Source organism: Melospiza georgiana, chromosome Z (genome assembly GCF_028018845.1).
Source record: "Melospiza georgiana isolate bMelGeo1 chromosome Z, bMelGeo1.pri, whole genome shotgun sequence".
Classification (NCBI taxonomy): Eukaryota; Metazoa; Chordata; class Aves; order Passeriformes; family Passerellidae; genus Melospiza; species Melospiza georgiana.
Window position 1 is genome coordinate 69971319 of NC_080465.1, and position 12899 is coordinate 69984217.

Below are 12899 nucleotides of genomic sequence, written 5' to 3' on the forward strand. Positions count from 1 at the left end.
GTCCCCGCGGGACAGCCTGAGCCCGGGAGGGAGGCACAGAGCCGGGGCTCGCTGAGCGGATGGTGCCGGAAGGCGGGGCACAGGCACAGCCATCTCTGAGGGGCACGGAGGAGGGGGACTGAGAGAGCAAAACTTCACCGGGACAAACCCTCCCCAGCTGCCAGAGGCCCTCTCCCCACACAAACTGCTCGTGCGCAGCTCCCAGCCCTGCCCTGCTCCTCCATCCTCCCTCTCACCCCAATTTCTTCTGATTTCCTCTCATACACAGCTTTTAGCAACTTCCCAGCCGGCCAGTGTTTGAGTGGCTAGCTTGCCTTACCGAGATGGCCACCACATCCCCCTTGCCTCAGACTAGGAGGCTTTGGTTACTGCAAACTCAGCCATCGCAGCTACACTCACATCACCGGCAATTCAGCTCATTAAATCGTGTAACCAAGCTACCCCTGGTGAGCAGTGGTGGCCCTCAGTGAGACAGAGTTGTGGGGTGTGTGTGACAGTGGTGCTGTGTCGCACTCTCTGAGCTCCCTCAGCCCCTGTTTCACGGGGTTGTGCCTGCATTTATGGGGCTCTTCATGCTATAGTGAGTTCTGTGCCTGCATTTATGGGGCTCTTCATGCTATAGTGAGTTCTGTACCTGCATTCTTAGGGGCTCTTCATGCCATAGTGAACTCTGTGCCTTCCAGGGGGTTTCCCTGTGGGAGGTTTAGCAAAAGCCTGGTGTTCCCATTTGGTCTGTTTTCTGCTGTGGCACTGCTTTCAATTCCCCCTGAGCTCCTGCTGCTGAACCCAGACAGAAAGAACACAGGAGTGCTGCTGTGAGCAGAACCCACACTGCTTGCAGGGCAGAAAGCCTCATTCAAAAGCCACCTCGCCTGAGCCCCCCGTGTGGGTGAGCTCGGCACCCAAAGGGGCAGAGAGGAGCCTGTGACACGGCAGTGGGCACTGGGGGTCAGGGACAGGCATGGAAGGCAGTGCAGGTGAATCCCTTGGTCGAACATGATAGCTAATGCCTGAATATGAGCTTTGTATCGAAATAAAAATTCCTTGGGATTTGAGCTCTCCTCAAGTCACAAAAAGAAGCAACTTCGGGCTTTTTTGCATCAAAGATTTTTTTTTTGTACAGCAAGTGCTTTGCCTCAGCTTCAGCTGTCCTGAGGAAGGACTGTGATTTATTAGTACATAAACTCCAGAAGAAAACCAATAACTTAACACACACTTGATTGTGATGCCCTGGAGTGCACTGGGGTTCCCTTCATGAGAGAAACGTGCCCCTCACAAGGCACAGTCAGGGCAAGGACACTGGCAGTGTCCTTTCTTGAATTTGTCAATCCTGCCTGTCTCTAGTATAGAAAAAGATAAATAGTGGAAACAGATTTCTGCACTCTCTGTTCAGGCAAGTATAAATATATTAATAATAGGGAATGGTTATAAGATTATAAATATTGAATAGTAAGAATTTAAAAGAGCTTCAGCTCTTGAGATGAGAAACTTCCAGGGAATTCTGCATGTCAGTATTCTCCAAACAGCATCTAGAAAGCCAGATTGTTCTCATAAGCATGACACTGCATGTAGACACAAGAAAATGCTGTTAATTTGCTTATGACCGAACTTCTGTCAGAAATACTAAAACTGCCTTCAATTGAGAAAGCGATGGAAATGCAGCAGCAATTTTGAGGAAGTCTAGCTCTGTCTGCAGACACAAAGATAACACAAACTTACCCTACCAAAAATGTTGGTTCTCATAGCACACTGCAGCAAATGCAAGCAGAATCTCCTGCCAGTAATCAGGAATTCAGGTTTATTCTGAAAATCAGGTAATTTCCAAAATGATGCTGTAACAGGATCACTGCCATGGCAAGATGGCACTTCACCCCAGAACTCTGACACTGGGGAGTGGCACAGCATTGTGAAGCAGGACTGCTGACTCTTTGCTTTGGCCCCTGATGAGGTTCGTGTACTCAAAATGTTACCCCAGAAGCAGAACAAAACCAGGTAGTTTGAAGCTTTCAGTACAAGTATGTACAAAGATTATTGATAAATATGTTATTTCTTCTGTGCCAAGTCTGTCCCCCTGTCATCAAAAACTGGGAAATAAAATCTCCAGCAAACTTGTTAGTTAAGAAAAACAGCATTACTTTATTAGTAACACTTGATGCATGGGGAATTATCCTTAAAACGTCTGTGTTGGATTACATAACAGACCAGATTATATTTGTGAAACTAATTCACATTCATCACATTTCCTGAATACATATATATATAGTAATTATTACAATTCAATGTTTTGATATGGTTGTGGATCTTGTGAGAAACTTTACTCCTTGAGACTGTCAGGTCATAACGTACTTCTCTTATCATTCTTAGCTCTGACACACAATCCTTGTTCTCAAAACTAAGATATCAGCTAGTACATATTAATCACTGATAGAAGTAAACAAGGAAGCATTAGCTGGCACAAGACTTACTAGTCACAGATGTAGGGAGTTAACACAAAGCTGAATTAATCTCTGGTATTTGCACTAAGCACAAAACTAAGCATTCACCATGAATATGGGGACCATACACTAATGTGCTAAAGTTAAAATAATTTTCCAACTTCTTCCCTGACTGCTGCATAGACTGCTTTTTACAGAAATATAACCTGTTCAGTAACAACTAGGAGGCAAAAGCCCTGTGAGCAAGAGGAGGAGAAGGCAGGAAGCAAAGTTTCAGTGAAAACCCCTGCTAATGTTGACTTTCTCTTGCTCTGTACTCCACATATTTACATGTGTTGTATATTACAGAGCAACACTATTCTGACTTAGGAAAGAGTTTTTCAAACTGCTTTAATGATATTAATGCAGCTGTCCACATACTGTCCCCCAGTCCTGCTCCCACTATATACACGTTTAAAGATTAGCTGCCCCGACCAGTCATCTTTGCCTTTTTCTTCTCCCACCCGCCCCCACAGTTAACTCTGTTACACAGTCTCTCCTTATTTGGAATCCTATAATACACTTACAGTTAGTGAAATGAAGCAGGCTAAAAACAATGTCAAAAGATAAAGAAAATTTTTTGTATTGTCTCCCTTTAGTTTACAGCAACTTGAACAATCATATTGACACAGCTGTGGAGGTAACAAAATCCTGACTATGATATTCTTTGTGACCATTGAATTGGAAAGCAGGAGGCATTCAGATGGAAGTGCTTGAGTTTTCAAACCATTTTGGAGCTAAGAACATCAGTAGGTTAAAGAAATATGTCTTAAAAAGATGAACTAACGTTTACAGCAACAGCAGTGTCTCACAGAATCATTAGGGCTGGAAGGGAACTCTGTAGATTCCAATCCAGCCCTCCTGATGAGGCTACACAGGAACATGTCCAGGTGGGTTTTGAGTATCTCCAGAGAGGGAGACTCCATGACTGCCCTGGGTAGGTGTTCCAGTGAGCTGCCATCCTCAACTGAAACAAGCTCCTACTCACATTGAGGTGGAACTTCTTGTGTTTTAGTTTATGGACACTGCTCCTTGTCCTGTCTCTGGGTACTGCTGAAAAAAACCTAACTCCATCCTCTGGGCACCCACCTCTGAGATATTTTTATTCATTAATAAGATCCCCTCTTAGTCTTCTCTTCTCCAGACTGAACATACCCAGCTCCCACAGTCTCTTCTCACAAGTGTGATGCTTCACATCCTAAATCATCTTTCTGATCTTTGCTGAAGCCTCTCCAGTATTTTGTTTTCTTTCACATACTGAATAGCCCAGAAATGGATGCAGCATTCCAGATGTGGCCTCAGCAGAGCCAAGTAGAGGGGGAGGATTGCTGGCTACACTCTTACTGAATGGCCAAGGTTCTGATACTTTTTCTTCCCTTTCTTTTTTCTTAATTTTTGACAAACTTATTTCCTACATAGCCACTTTTCCCAAAGTTACATGGAAACATCCAAATAAATGTTCTGATTAAAAAAAAATAAAGTTGCAGTCATAACATTTCCACATAAGAGCAGTAAGACACCGCTGGTGTACTGGAATTTAGATGCTAGGTTTGATCTATACAGAGAATGTGATGGCTTGTGTATACATGAGAAAGCATTAGCATTATTAGCATTCTTGTTTTCCTTGAATATGAACTAGTGATTTTGTTGTTGCTGCTGCTGTTTTTGTGAAAAGTGAAAAAGGCAAAATAACTTTGCACTGCTTTCAGGTCCTGTTACTTAAAATACTAATTTATTCAGATTCTTTCTTCACCTAAAAATAGCTAATTTCCCTATATCATTCACAAATAACCTTCACTGAAATAAGTGGGAAAAAAACAGAGATTTCAGGAAGCTGTTGCACCTGCAAATGTAAAATGAGGCACATGGTGGATATTGCAGATAGGCAAGTTTCACAGAAATTCACAGCTTAAACTGATTTTCATTGTGTTTGTTGCAATTTACATTCTCATGAGCATTCTGTCAGTTAGGGATATATTTATTTTTGTGTATTGGATGAAAGAGAAGACAACAGGAACTGTCTAGCATTCAGAGCTGTGAAGATAAGCTAGTTCTTTGATCATTGCATGATTTGTCTAGAGCTGATACTGTGAGCAAACCCTTGCAGTGGTGTTTACCCGCATAAAATGACTTTATTGCTACAGTTACCATCTTAAAACAATTGTGAAGGCTGCCAGATACACCAGCAAGTCACAAATTCTAATACTTAGCCGTAGTTTTAATAATAAATGCATTATCATCTGTGATAATTGTTTATATTCACAAATAAATACTGTTTTGTAAATAAAATGCAGTGTTTGGCTGAATGAATAGCATAAAGAACAATGTTTCTCCCACTACAAAACAATATTATGTTATATTAGAAAATCAGTAGTCATTGGCATGCAGCAGTGTTTCTAACTCAAATAAGCTCCATCCAGCACCCTAATAAACTTCTGAAGTAGCTAAGCTACAAGTTTTTGTAAAATTAAGCTAGAAATATCAAGCACTTTCAATGCTTTAGTTTAACACTTCAAAATATTTTAAAAAGTACTAAGAAGCTTGTGCAGAAGGAGAGTAGTAGATGATGAGGAAGATTCAGTTAACTTCTAATTAAACTCAAAGACATACAGCTTTTCTTCTGCAGTTTCCTCCCCAGGCACTGCTCCAGCAAATTCACTGAGCTGTATTTTGTAAGAGGTTCAGTCTTTGTGGTTTTGATTTACCTTCAGCACAAGCACACATTTAGAATTTCTTGTGAAGCTTATTTACTCAGTATTGACTTTTCTATCCTATATCATCCTTCAAACTCAAACACACAGGAGGGAGGACAGAAGAAATGTATGATCACAGTTTTATTTTATTTTTAATATCGCCACATAACAAGTTTTTAAAAACTGGCCAGCAGAATCTCGAGATCCCACTGGTGAATGTGAGGCAGCGAAGGAACATGCTAGCTGACGTGTGTGCAGGGTTGTCAGTGTTGGCAGGGCGCTGGACCTGTGGCCAGCCCACCCTGTATGCCTGTAATTGCCTCACACATTTGTTTAGCAGCTATTCTGTAAAGGCACAGGCTTGTGTGCACCGAGTACGCCTCACAGGGCTATGCAACAGGGGGTAAATGCAATACTTTTGGATATCACATGGTGCTTACTGCTGATGGAAGCAGCCAACCAGTCTGAACACACTTTAGTTCCCTTTTCCTCCAGCACTTCTTGCCTAATATCCTGTGGAGAGCAGTTACTGTTCATGATAATGAAACCCACAAGTGTATCTTGCGAGAAGCAAGAACTCCTCTGTGAGAAGCAGAACTCCTCTTTAGCAAATAGACCAGGCTGTTAATTTGTTACACCCGAGGATTGTCGCATTGAGGGAGCCTGTTTTACTGCTTGTTTCAAAATACTGGAGAGCTTTGGGATATCCAGGTAAACTGTTGCACATGTTCATCTTAAAAATAAGCATGGAAAGTTCCAGAAGAAATAGAATCAGTACAAGGTGTTGAATATAGCTCAATTAACTAGTTGTAGGTTTTACTGCATTTAGGAGTTGAAAAGATGCTAAGTTGACAAAATGGAGTTTTCTCTCTCAGAGTTTTGTAGTTAGTTCTCCAGAATTTTACTAAAAGTAGTCCTAATTTAAGTGGCCTTTGCATTTTGAATTATAGCAGAAGTGGTATCACTCAAAGGCAATAGTTTTTTAGTTATTCCCTTTGCTTTGTTTGTTGTTTGTTGAATTATGGGTAGGGTATAAAATACTGTACTCTGGATTGAGATGTCAGTGTATGCATTTGGTTAGTAGTTCATCATGGAAAGTATTTTCCTTTCCAGGTATAAGTCAAAATGCTACTCAATGTCTTTAAATAAACAAAATTTCCTTTAAAATCATATGGGATCCTCAAATTCTCAAAATAATGGTAGAAACTTTGCAGTGACAGGAATTCAAATTTTGCTTCCTTGAGACTTGGAGCATTCACTTGAGTGGGATAACCAGACAAGTAAGACATTCATAAGACAGTTACTGTATACACTATACATATATAGGGTTCTGAGAGAAAAGGAATCTGTTTCATTTCTGGGCAAATCACGAGAAAATTTACAATAATCCAAAATAAATAATTGATACAGGGTATTAGAAGGCACACGAGAAAAATAATTTTTCAAAGTAAATTATTCAGTATAATGAAATTTTGTGTTTATGTAAAAACCATGTTACAAAAATGCAATCATTTTACAGAAAGGGATATGAAGTATTCTGTTTATATCAGATACAAATTCTTGATGGAAAAATTGAAGCCAGGCTTCTGTTGTTGAAAACCAAGTTGCCAGTGGTTGATAGTTCTTATTTTCACTTAAACATGTACCAAAAAAAAGCCATGCAGAGAGAAACTTTGTTGTGAGCCTGTTAGGACCTAGAATGAAGAGATGATCGTGCCTCCATTGATACTTTGATTTCATGCATTGTCTTTGACAGAAGCAGTTTGGGAACAAGATGGGATGTAACCTGGCTGTTCTGGTCAAGCCCTCCCTCATCCTGGCCTCAAACTCATCTGGAACTGGCCTTTTATTTTTCTGCAGTATGAATAGATAGTCTTATGATTCAATAGAAGGGAGAAAAAGTGGCAAAAGAGAGATAAGAAGGGTGTAGAGGAATGCACAATTAAAAAGATACAGGCTCCACAGTGACCAGGCTGGAATATTGCCTTGTCAAATTTTGACAACCATATGTCCTCATGTGTGTGCTGGTTTTTTCTTGCTGGTGTTAGAGGGATATTTGAAATGATGCTCTTACCATAACTCAGGGGCTGTCAGCCTCTCACTGGGGAATCCCTTAGATTTCTCTCCATCTTCTCCATCCTAGAGAACACCCCAGACAGAAGAATAGCCTGTCTCCTCATCTTAAGTATTGTCTGATGAGGGCTCATTTCTCTTTCATACCAACCATTCTATTAGCAAGTCTTTTATAAGCAAACTGTGTCTCTTTGTCTTCTTTTCATGCTTCTGCTACACCCATTTGTAGGTGCGGAGCATTGCAACTTCTCAACTTCATTTTCCAAATGCTGCACTTACTCTTAGAGGGACTCTTGAACTAGTAATTACAGATAGACTCGAGGGGAAGAAAAGCAGTTTGGAAATCTCTTCTGGAAACAACAAATTTGCATAATGATAATTCTGAGTTGACTGGAAAAGAAAGTAGTCAAGCAATCATTTATCACAATTTCAGAATGGCACTGCCACATAAACAAAAAGCTAGACTGCCTCAAATCGACCAACTTCAGTAGAAGTTGTATCAGACTTATATGAAGTTGCAAAATAATTTTCACATCTGTATTTTTCTATAGTTTCTATAGTTCTCTGTGTAATTTCTTGCCATTTTTGTCCATTTTCTTATTCCTTATATCCTGCACATAGGTTGGAGCTCAATTCCCTTAGTGGTTATTAACTTCGCTGGTTATTTCATTATCAAAGAATTCATAATTAAGCATCGTTTTCTTCTTAAAGGGATAGTTTTATAATCTTTATTACTCTCTAACAAACTCACCAAGATCTAATTTTAAGTTTTAAAGGGTATATTTAGACCCCATCAATTTGGAATCAAAGTGTAAAAGTTACAGTTGAGAAAATATGGGAATTTTATCCTTTATAAATCAAATCTGCACGTATTTTGAATGAATTCTTTGTACAGTCAGAAATTACATATTTTTTATTTTCCTAATTAATGATTGTATGCACACACATCTGCTATTCTGTTCACTGATCCAGTGTTGCTTTTTAAAGAAACTTGGCCTCAAGGGGAAGTTGAACTGAAATAATATTTTGGCTTCACCAAGACAGGAAAGTAAATAATAAAATTATATATATGCCAAGGCAAAAGAGAAAACCAACTTTTTTTTTTAGGCTTCCAGTTGAGACTGGAATATCCATACTAAACTCAGGAAGAATACAACGAATTTTTTATGTACTTTTATGTTCTCATTACAGTGTACTTCTGCACAGAAATGTGCAGCCATACTGTAAATTATGGAGAATTGCATTCGTTAACACTGAGGTGTAACTAAGGTGTAGTGTAACAATTCTGTACAAGTTTAACTTGATACCTCTGTGAATCTCTGCTGAAGGCAGTGGGAGACTCTGAAAGCTCTGTGTATAAAAATGTATCTATGGCATGAGAGCTAACACATAGGTATTGATCCAGATTTGAGCAAACACATCTGAATAATGCAACCATCTTGTAGTAAAGGAAATCTTACTGTGCTCCTTATGTGTTGCTTGCAGTTCAGATCAAAAGTTGAAAAGCCAAAATATTTTGCACAGAGTTTCCAATAGAGATCAAAGTTCAGAAAATAATCCAAGTAGCTTTTGCATGAGAGTCCTCTTTTGCACGGACTCTTTGCACTCTAGAGGGGAAGGGTAGAGGGAACTTCATCTCTCTTCAGAATCTTTTCAAGTTCCCATTTCATGATTTACAACCTACTGTATGTGATAATGATGTAGGTAACTGTTATCACTGCTGGGAGGGGAAGCACAGAAATTGTGGTGATTACTCTATGATCAGGGCCACAAACAAAAAATTTTCTTTTTTCCCCAGTTCCCCTCTACCTGACCAGTCCGGCTCTGCATTAAAATCTGCATGGCTTGTAACACAGCTTTTGATGGCAGAAGCTGGTGATGTACATTAAAGAGAAGCAGAAAATTTTTCACCAAGTTTCTCACTGTTTTGATTCTTACTATATCCTTTACCAAGTAAATGAAAGAGGCTTTATTGTTAATTGTAAACTCTTCCCCATGTCCAGGAACCTTTTCCTCTTGCTGAGCCTGTAAATATGCATGACTAGGGCAAGGTTTGTTCACAGTGTTGGGAAGAAATTTATTTCTAAAAATTCACTGACACTCCTAGCATGGCAGGAATGAATGGTGCAGTGCATTTAAAAGCATGTATGAATGTAATTCATGTAATTAATGTAATCTTGCTATTGCAATTTTCTTATATTTCAAATAGAAGAAGTAGAAATTAGTTTATTGCTATGACTTTCAAAAGAAATGAGTAGCTGAGCTGGCCAAGCAGGTGATCAAATCCTAACTTAGAATGTGTGAAGACTTCAGACATAAGCTATAATTACAGTATCTCTGGTGGTCTAGATTTTCTTACAGACCTTAGGAAAAAAAATCATTAATTAGTACAAAGTCAAAAGAAATCAGAGACAAAAGGCTTTATTATTCTCTCTGGCACTGAATTGTCTAACCTGGGTAAAATCAGGGCCTTGTGAGGTATTGTGGGACAAATCTTGAATGATTGGTGACACATATACATACCTCTGCAATGTAATTGTCTGTGTGTGTATGTGTGTGTGTGAGTGTGTATGCATCAAACAGCAGTATATGGCTTAACCCTGATAATCTCCATAGTAAATGTGTACTTCCTCCCTTCTTTATATGTACAAAAATACCCAACAATGTGGTTTCTGGGTATAGGTTTCATTATGTCTATCTTGTTTTGGCTGCATTTAGTGTAAGTAATTTGTGGCTAAACAAAATCAGTTTGGAAAGATTAAACTTCTTGGCAATGCCAAAAGACTGGAATAGTTACCTTTAGGTTGCAAAGTCTTTCTCTTTCTGTATATATATATATAACTATTCCAACTTAACAGGCTATTTATGTAATGAGATACAATTGAACAGAAGGTAAAAGGAGCAAAAGCCCAATTAAGAGGCTTTTATTATTGATGTAAAAAAAAAAAAAAAAAACACTGAACACTTGCTGAACCATATTAAGTTAAGACACAGTTCATTCTTAAACCTCTAATTTTTTTTCCAACACTTATTTATTATGTTTTTTGTAGCAATAGTTCTTTGTTTACAGACAGATGATTCAGAACCCTACCTAGTTTGTACCATAAGCTTTACATTTTAACTCACACAGGAAATCCAGGTCCTACTTGTGAATTGTATGTATCAATGTATCTGCCATAGCTGCACCCTTGCTGCCACTGTAAAATGGGAAGAAAGCTCCTGGAGCCCAAAGGTGGCCCCTGCCCAGTGCAGTGGGACCACCTCACTGCATTTTACTCCCATCCTGCACTGTGATGTGTTTTATTTTTCCTGAATTCAAATGTATTGAACTCTTGGGTTCTGTTCATAGTTAAGACGGGTCCTGAAACTTATGAATTGGGGTGATGAATTAAAACATCTATTTTTGAGTGAAGCTGGATTTTATTCTCTTGTAACTACTTAAATTCCTTTTTTTAATAAGGAATGTAGTACCTTTGACAATATCTGACTTTGACAATAAATTCTCATTTATTTTAATTTTACTTCACATATTTTCATTTACTGCCCACACATGCAAAATTTTATTCAGATATTCAAAATGGAAAAGAGAAATAAGGACAAAGTCAGAGTGTGGGGAGCAGAAAGTAAAAAAATTGCTGAGAAAGGAAAGAAAAATTGACACACGCATACATCAACCAGAAGAATTTGTTTTCACAAAGGAGCTTGCAGTTCTCCAAAGAGTTAGCAGGAATAACATGAATCTGGTAGATTCTTCTAGGTTCCAGTACAGGAGCTTCTTATCACAGGAAAATAATATTTTTAGGCAGGTTGATTTTAAAATAATATGTAATTTCTTACATTTATTATGTGTTCAGTTCACAATTCCAAAAGTAAACAGAAGTTATAATATGCCCATAAGGACCTGCAGTACCTGAAAGGCAACACCTGAATGAAAATTTCAAAATATCTTATAAATGCTGCAAGGATACAACAAAACGCTCAGCTTCTGTTAACTCTACAGGAAGATGAGCTACAGCATCTCCTCAGCCAATCAGCAGTAGTAAAGCCTCAGACCAGGAAACTCTTTAAAGTACAGTATTTGTGAACATTGCAAGAGTACTTTCCCATTTCTGCCCTTTGTTTTTCTCTTCTTTATGTTTTTAGAATCAGAAGCCACGGGTGAAGTTACTCATGGAGAGATTTGAGAGATCTAACAGAGGCACAGAGGATCCTTCAAACAGTCGACCCCTCAAAACCCCAAGACAAGATGCCCCTAAAGGATTACAGACAAGGAAAGCAGCACTTGAGAAATTTACAAATAAAGGATGTACTGCATTTTGTCCAGGACCCAGTACTCTTCACAAACCTGCTCAGCCTAAGCCTCCTCTGGCAGTCAAGCCTTCAAGTGATGATAAACCAGAGAAAGATCCAAACCCACCACATTTAAACCCAGTGGCACAAAGGTTTGGTGTTCAGCTTCAGCCCACTAACAGAGGAAATGATGAAAAAGCTGGATGCAGTAAACTCTCTATCAAAACCAGTGACCCGTCAAAAGAGGACCCAAAGCCTTTGAACCCAAAACCTGCATGGAACAAGCACCTTGCTCCTCCTGATAAAGAAAAAAATCCTCTAGGATCAAAGCCTAATTTAAATTTTGCATCACAGGAGAATGAGGGAAAACCGGAATTCTCAAAAGTAGCTGCAGTTAAGGAAAAATTAAGGTCTGCAACACAAGAAAATGAGCCCAAGCCTCCTGTTTCTAAACCACCTCTTGCACAGAAACCTTCTCTAAACAATGAGGTATCTCAGAAGGAAGACACTTCTAATAAAAGTAATTCTCTGCAAAGACAGTCTGGACCTAGAACAAATATACATGCAGGCCAAGAAGCAAAGCAAATGGGTGAAAATAATAACTCTGCTGCAGAAGCTCCAGGCAGTACTTTTCCTAAAACAGCTCTGAAGCGTACTGGCCTCAGGTCCAGCTTATCAAAAGGAACCCCCAAAACTATGGCAGAAAACACTGAAGAAAAGGGAATGAGTGCTGCCAAGAACATCTTCCTCAAGAAAATCTCTGAGGAAGAATCAGGTTCTTCTCGTAAATTCCATAAGATGAATACGGCGCTTGCTGCAGGAAGACCATCAGGTGAATCACAAGAGGATGAGAACAGGAGTTCTAGAATGCCCAAGCGGAAAATCCTGCCTTCAGTGGCCAATCTGGGCCAGCCCCCCAAAAAGCCCAGCAGACCCCCCTCTGTGAATCTGGAAAAGTTCCTGAAGAGCCACCAAAAATTCAGTAAGTCCACTCTTTTCTTGCTTCCTTGGGTATTAGCTTTTTGATGCATTTAGAACCAGGTTAATTTCAGATGGAATCTCCTCTTCTCTTCAGAAATAACTTGTGCATCAGAAAACCCTTTAAAGCTGTAACTTGGTCTTCTGTCTCTTCTGTACAGAAATTAAAATTATATTCTCTGTATTTCAGTGGTAAAACTACTCAGATGCAGCTATAACTTGTGTCAGGGAGTATTTTCTCATTTTCATTATCTTTTTAAAACTGAGCATGAGAAATATTTAGCCTGTGCATTTTAAATTAGCACTGTGGGCAGAGCTGTAAGAATATCAGAATTTTTGTTAGAAGGAGGGTGTCCAGTTGTCACTAAGCAGGGGCAAGAGCAGCCATCAC

The 12899-nt window shown here is 39.3% G+C and overlaps 1 protein-coding gene across 1 annotated transcript in view; it reads left to right on the plus strand.

The window, feature by feature from the left end:
* Nucleotides 1-323: 323 nt before the first annotated feature.
* Nucleotides 324-12899, plus strand: part of FYB1 (FYN binding protein 1) — a 47901-nt gene continuing 35325 nt past the window's right edge. Inside the window, exons 1-2 of the mRNA XM_058044565.1 lie at nt 324-446; nt 11384-12512. Of these exons, the coding sequence (XP_057900548.1) occupies nt 324-446; nt 11384-12512 (1252 nt within the window). The remainder of the gene's footprint in view (nt 447-11383; nt 12513-12899) is intronic.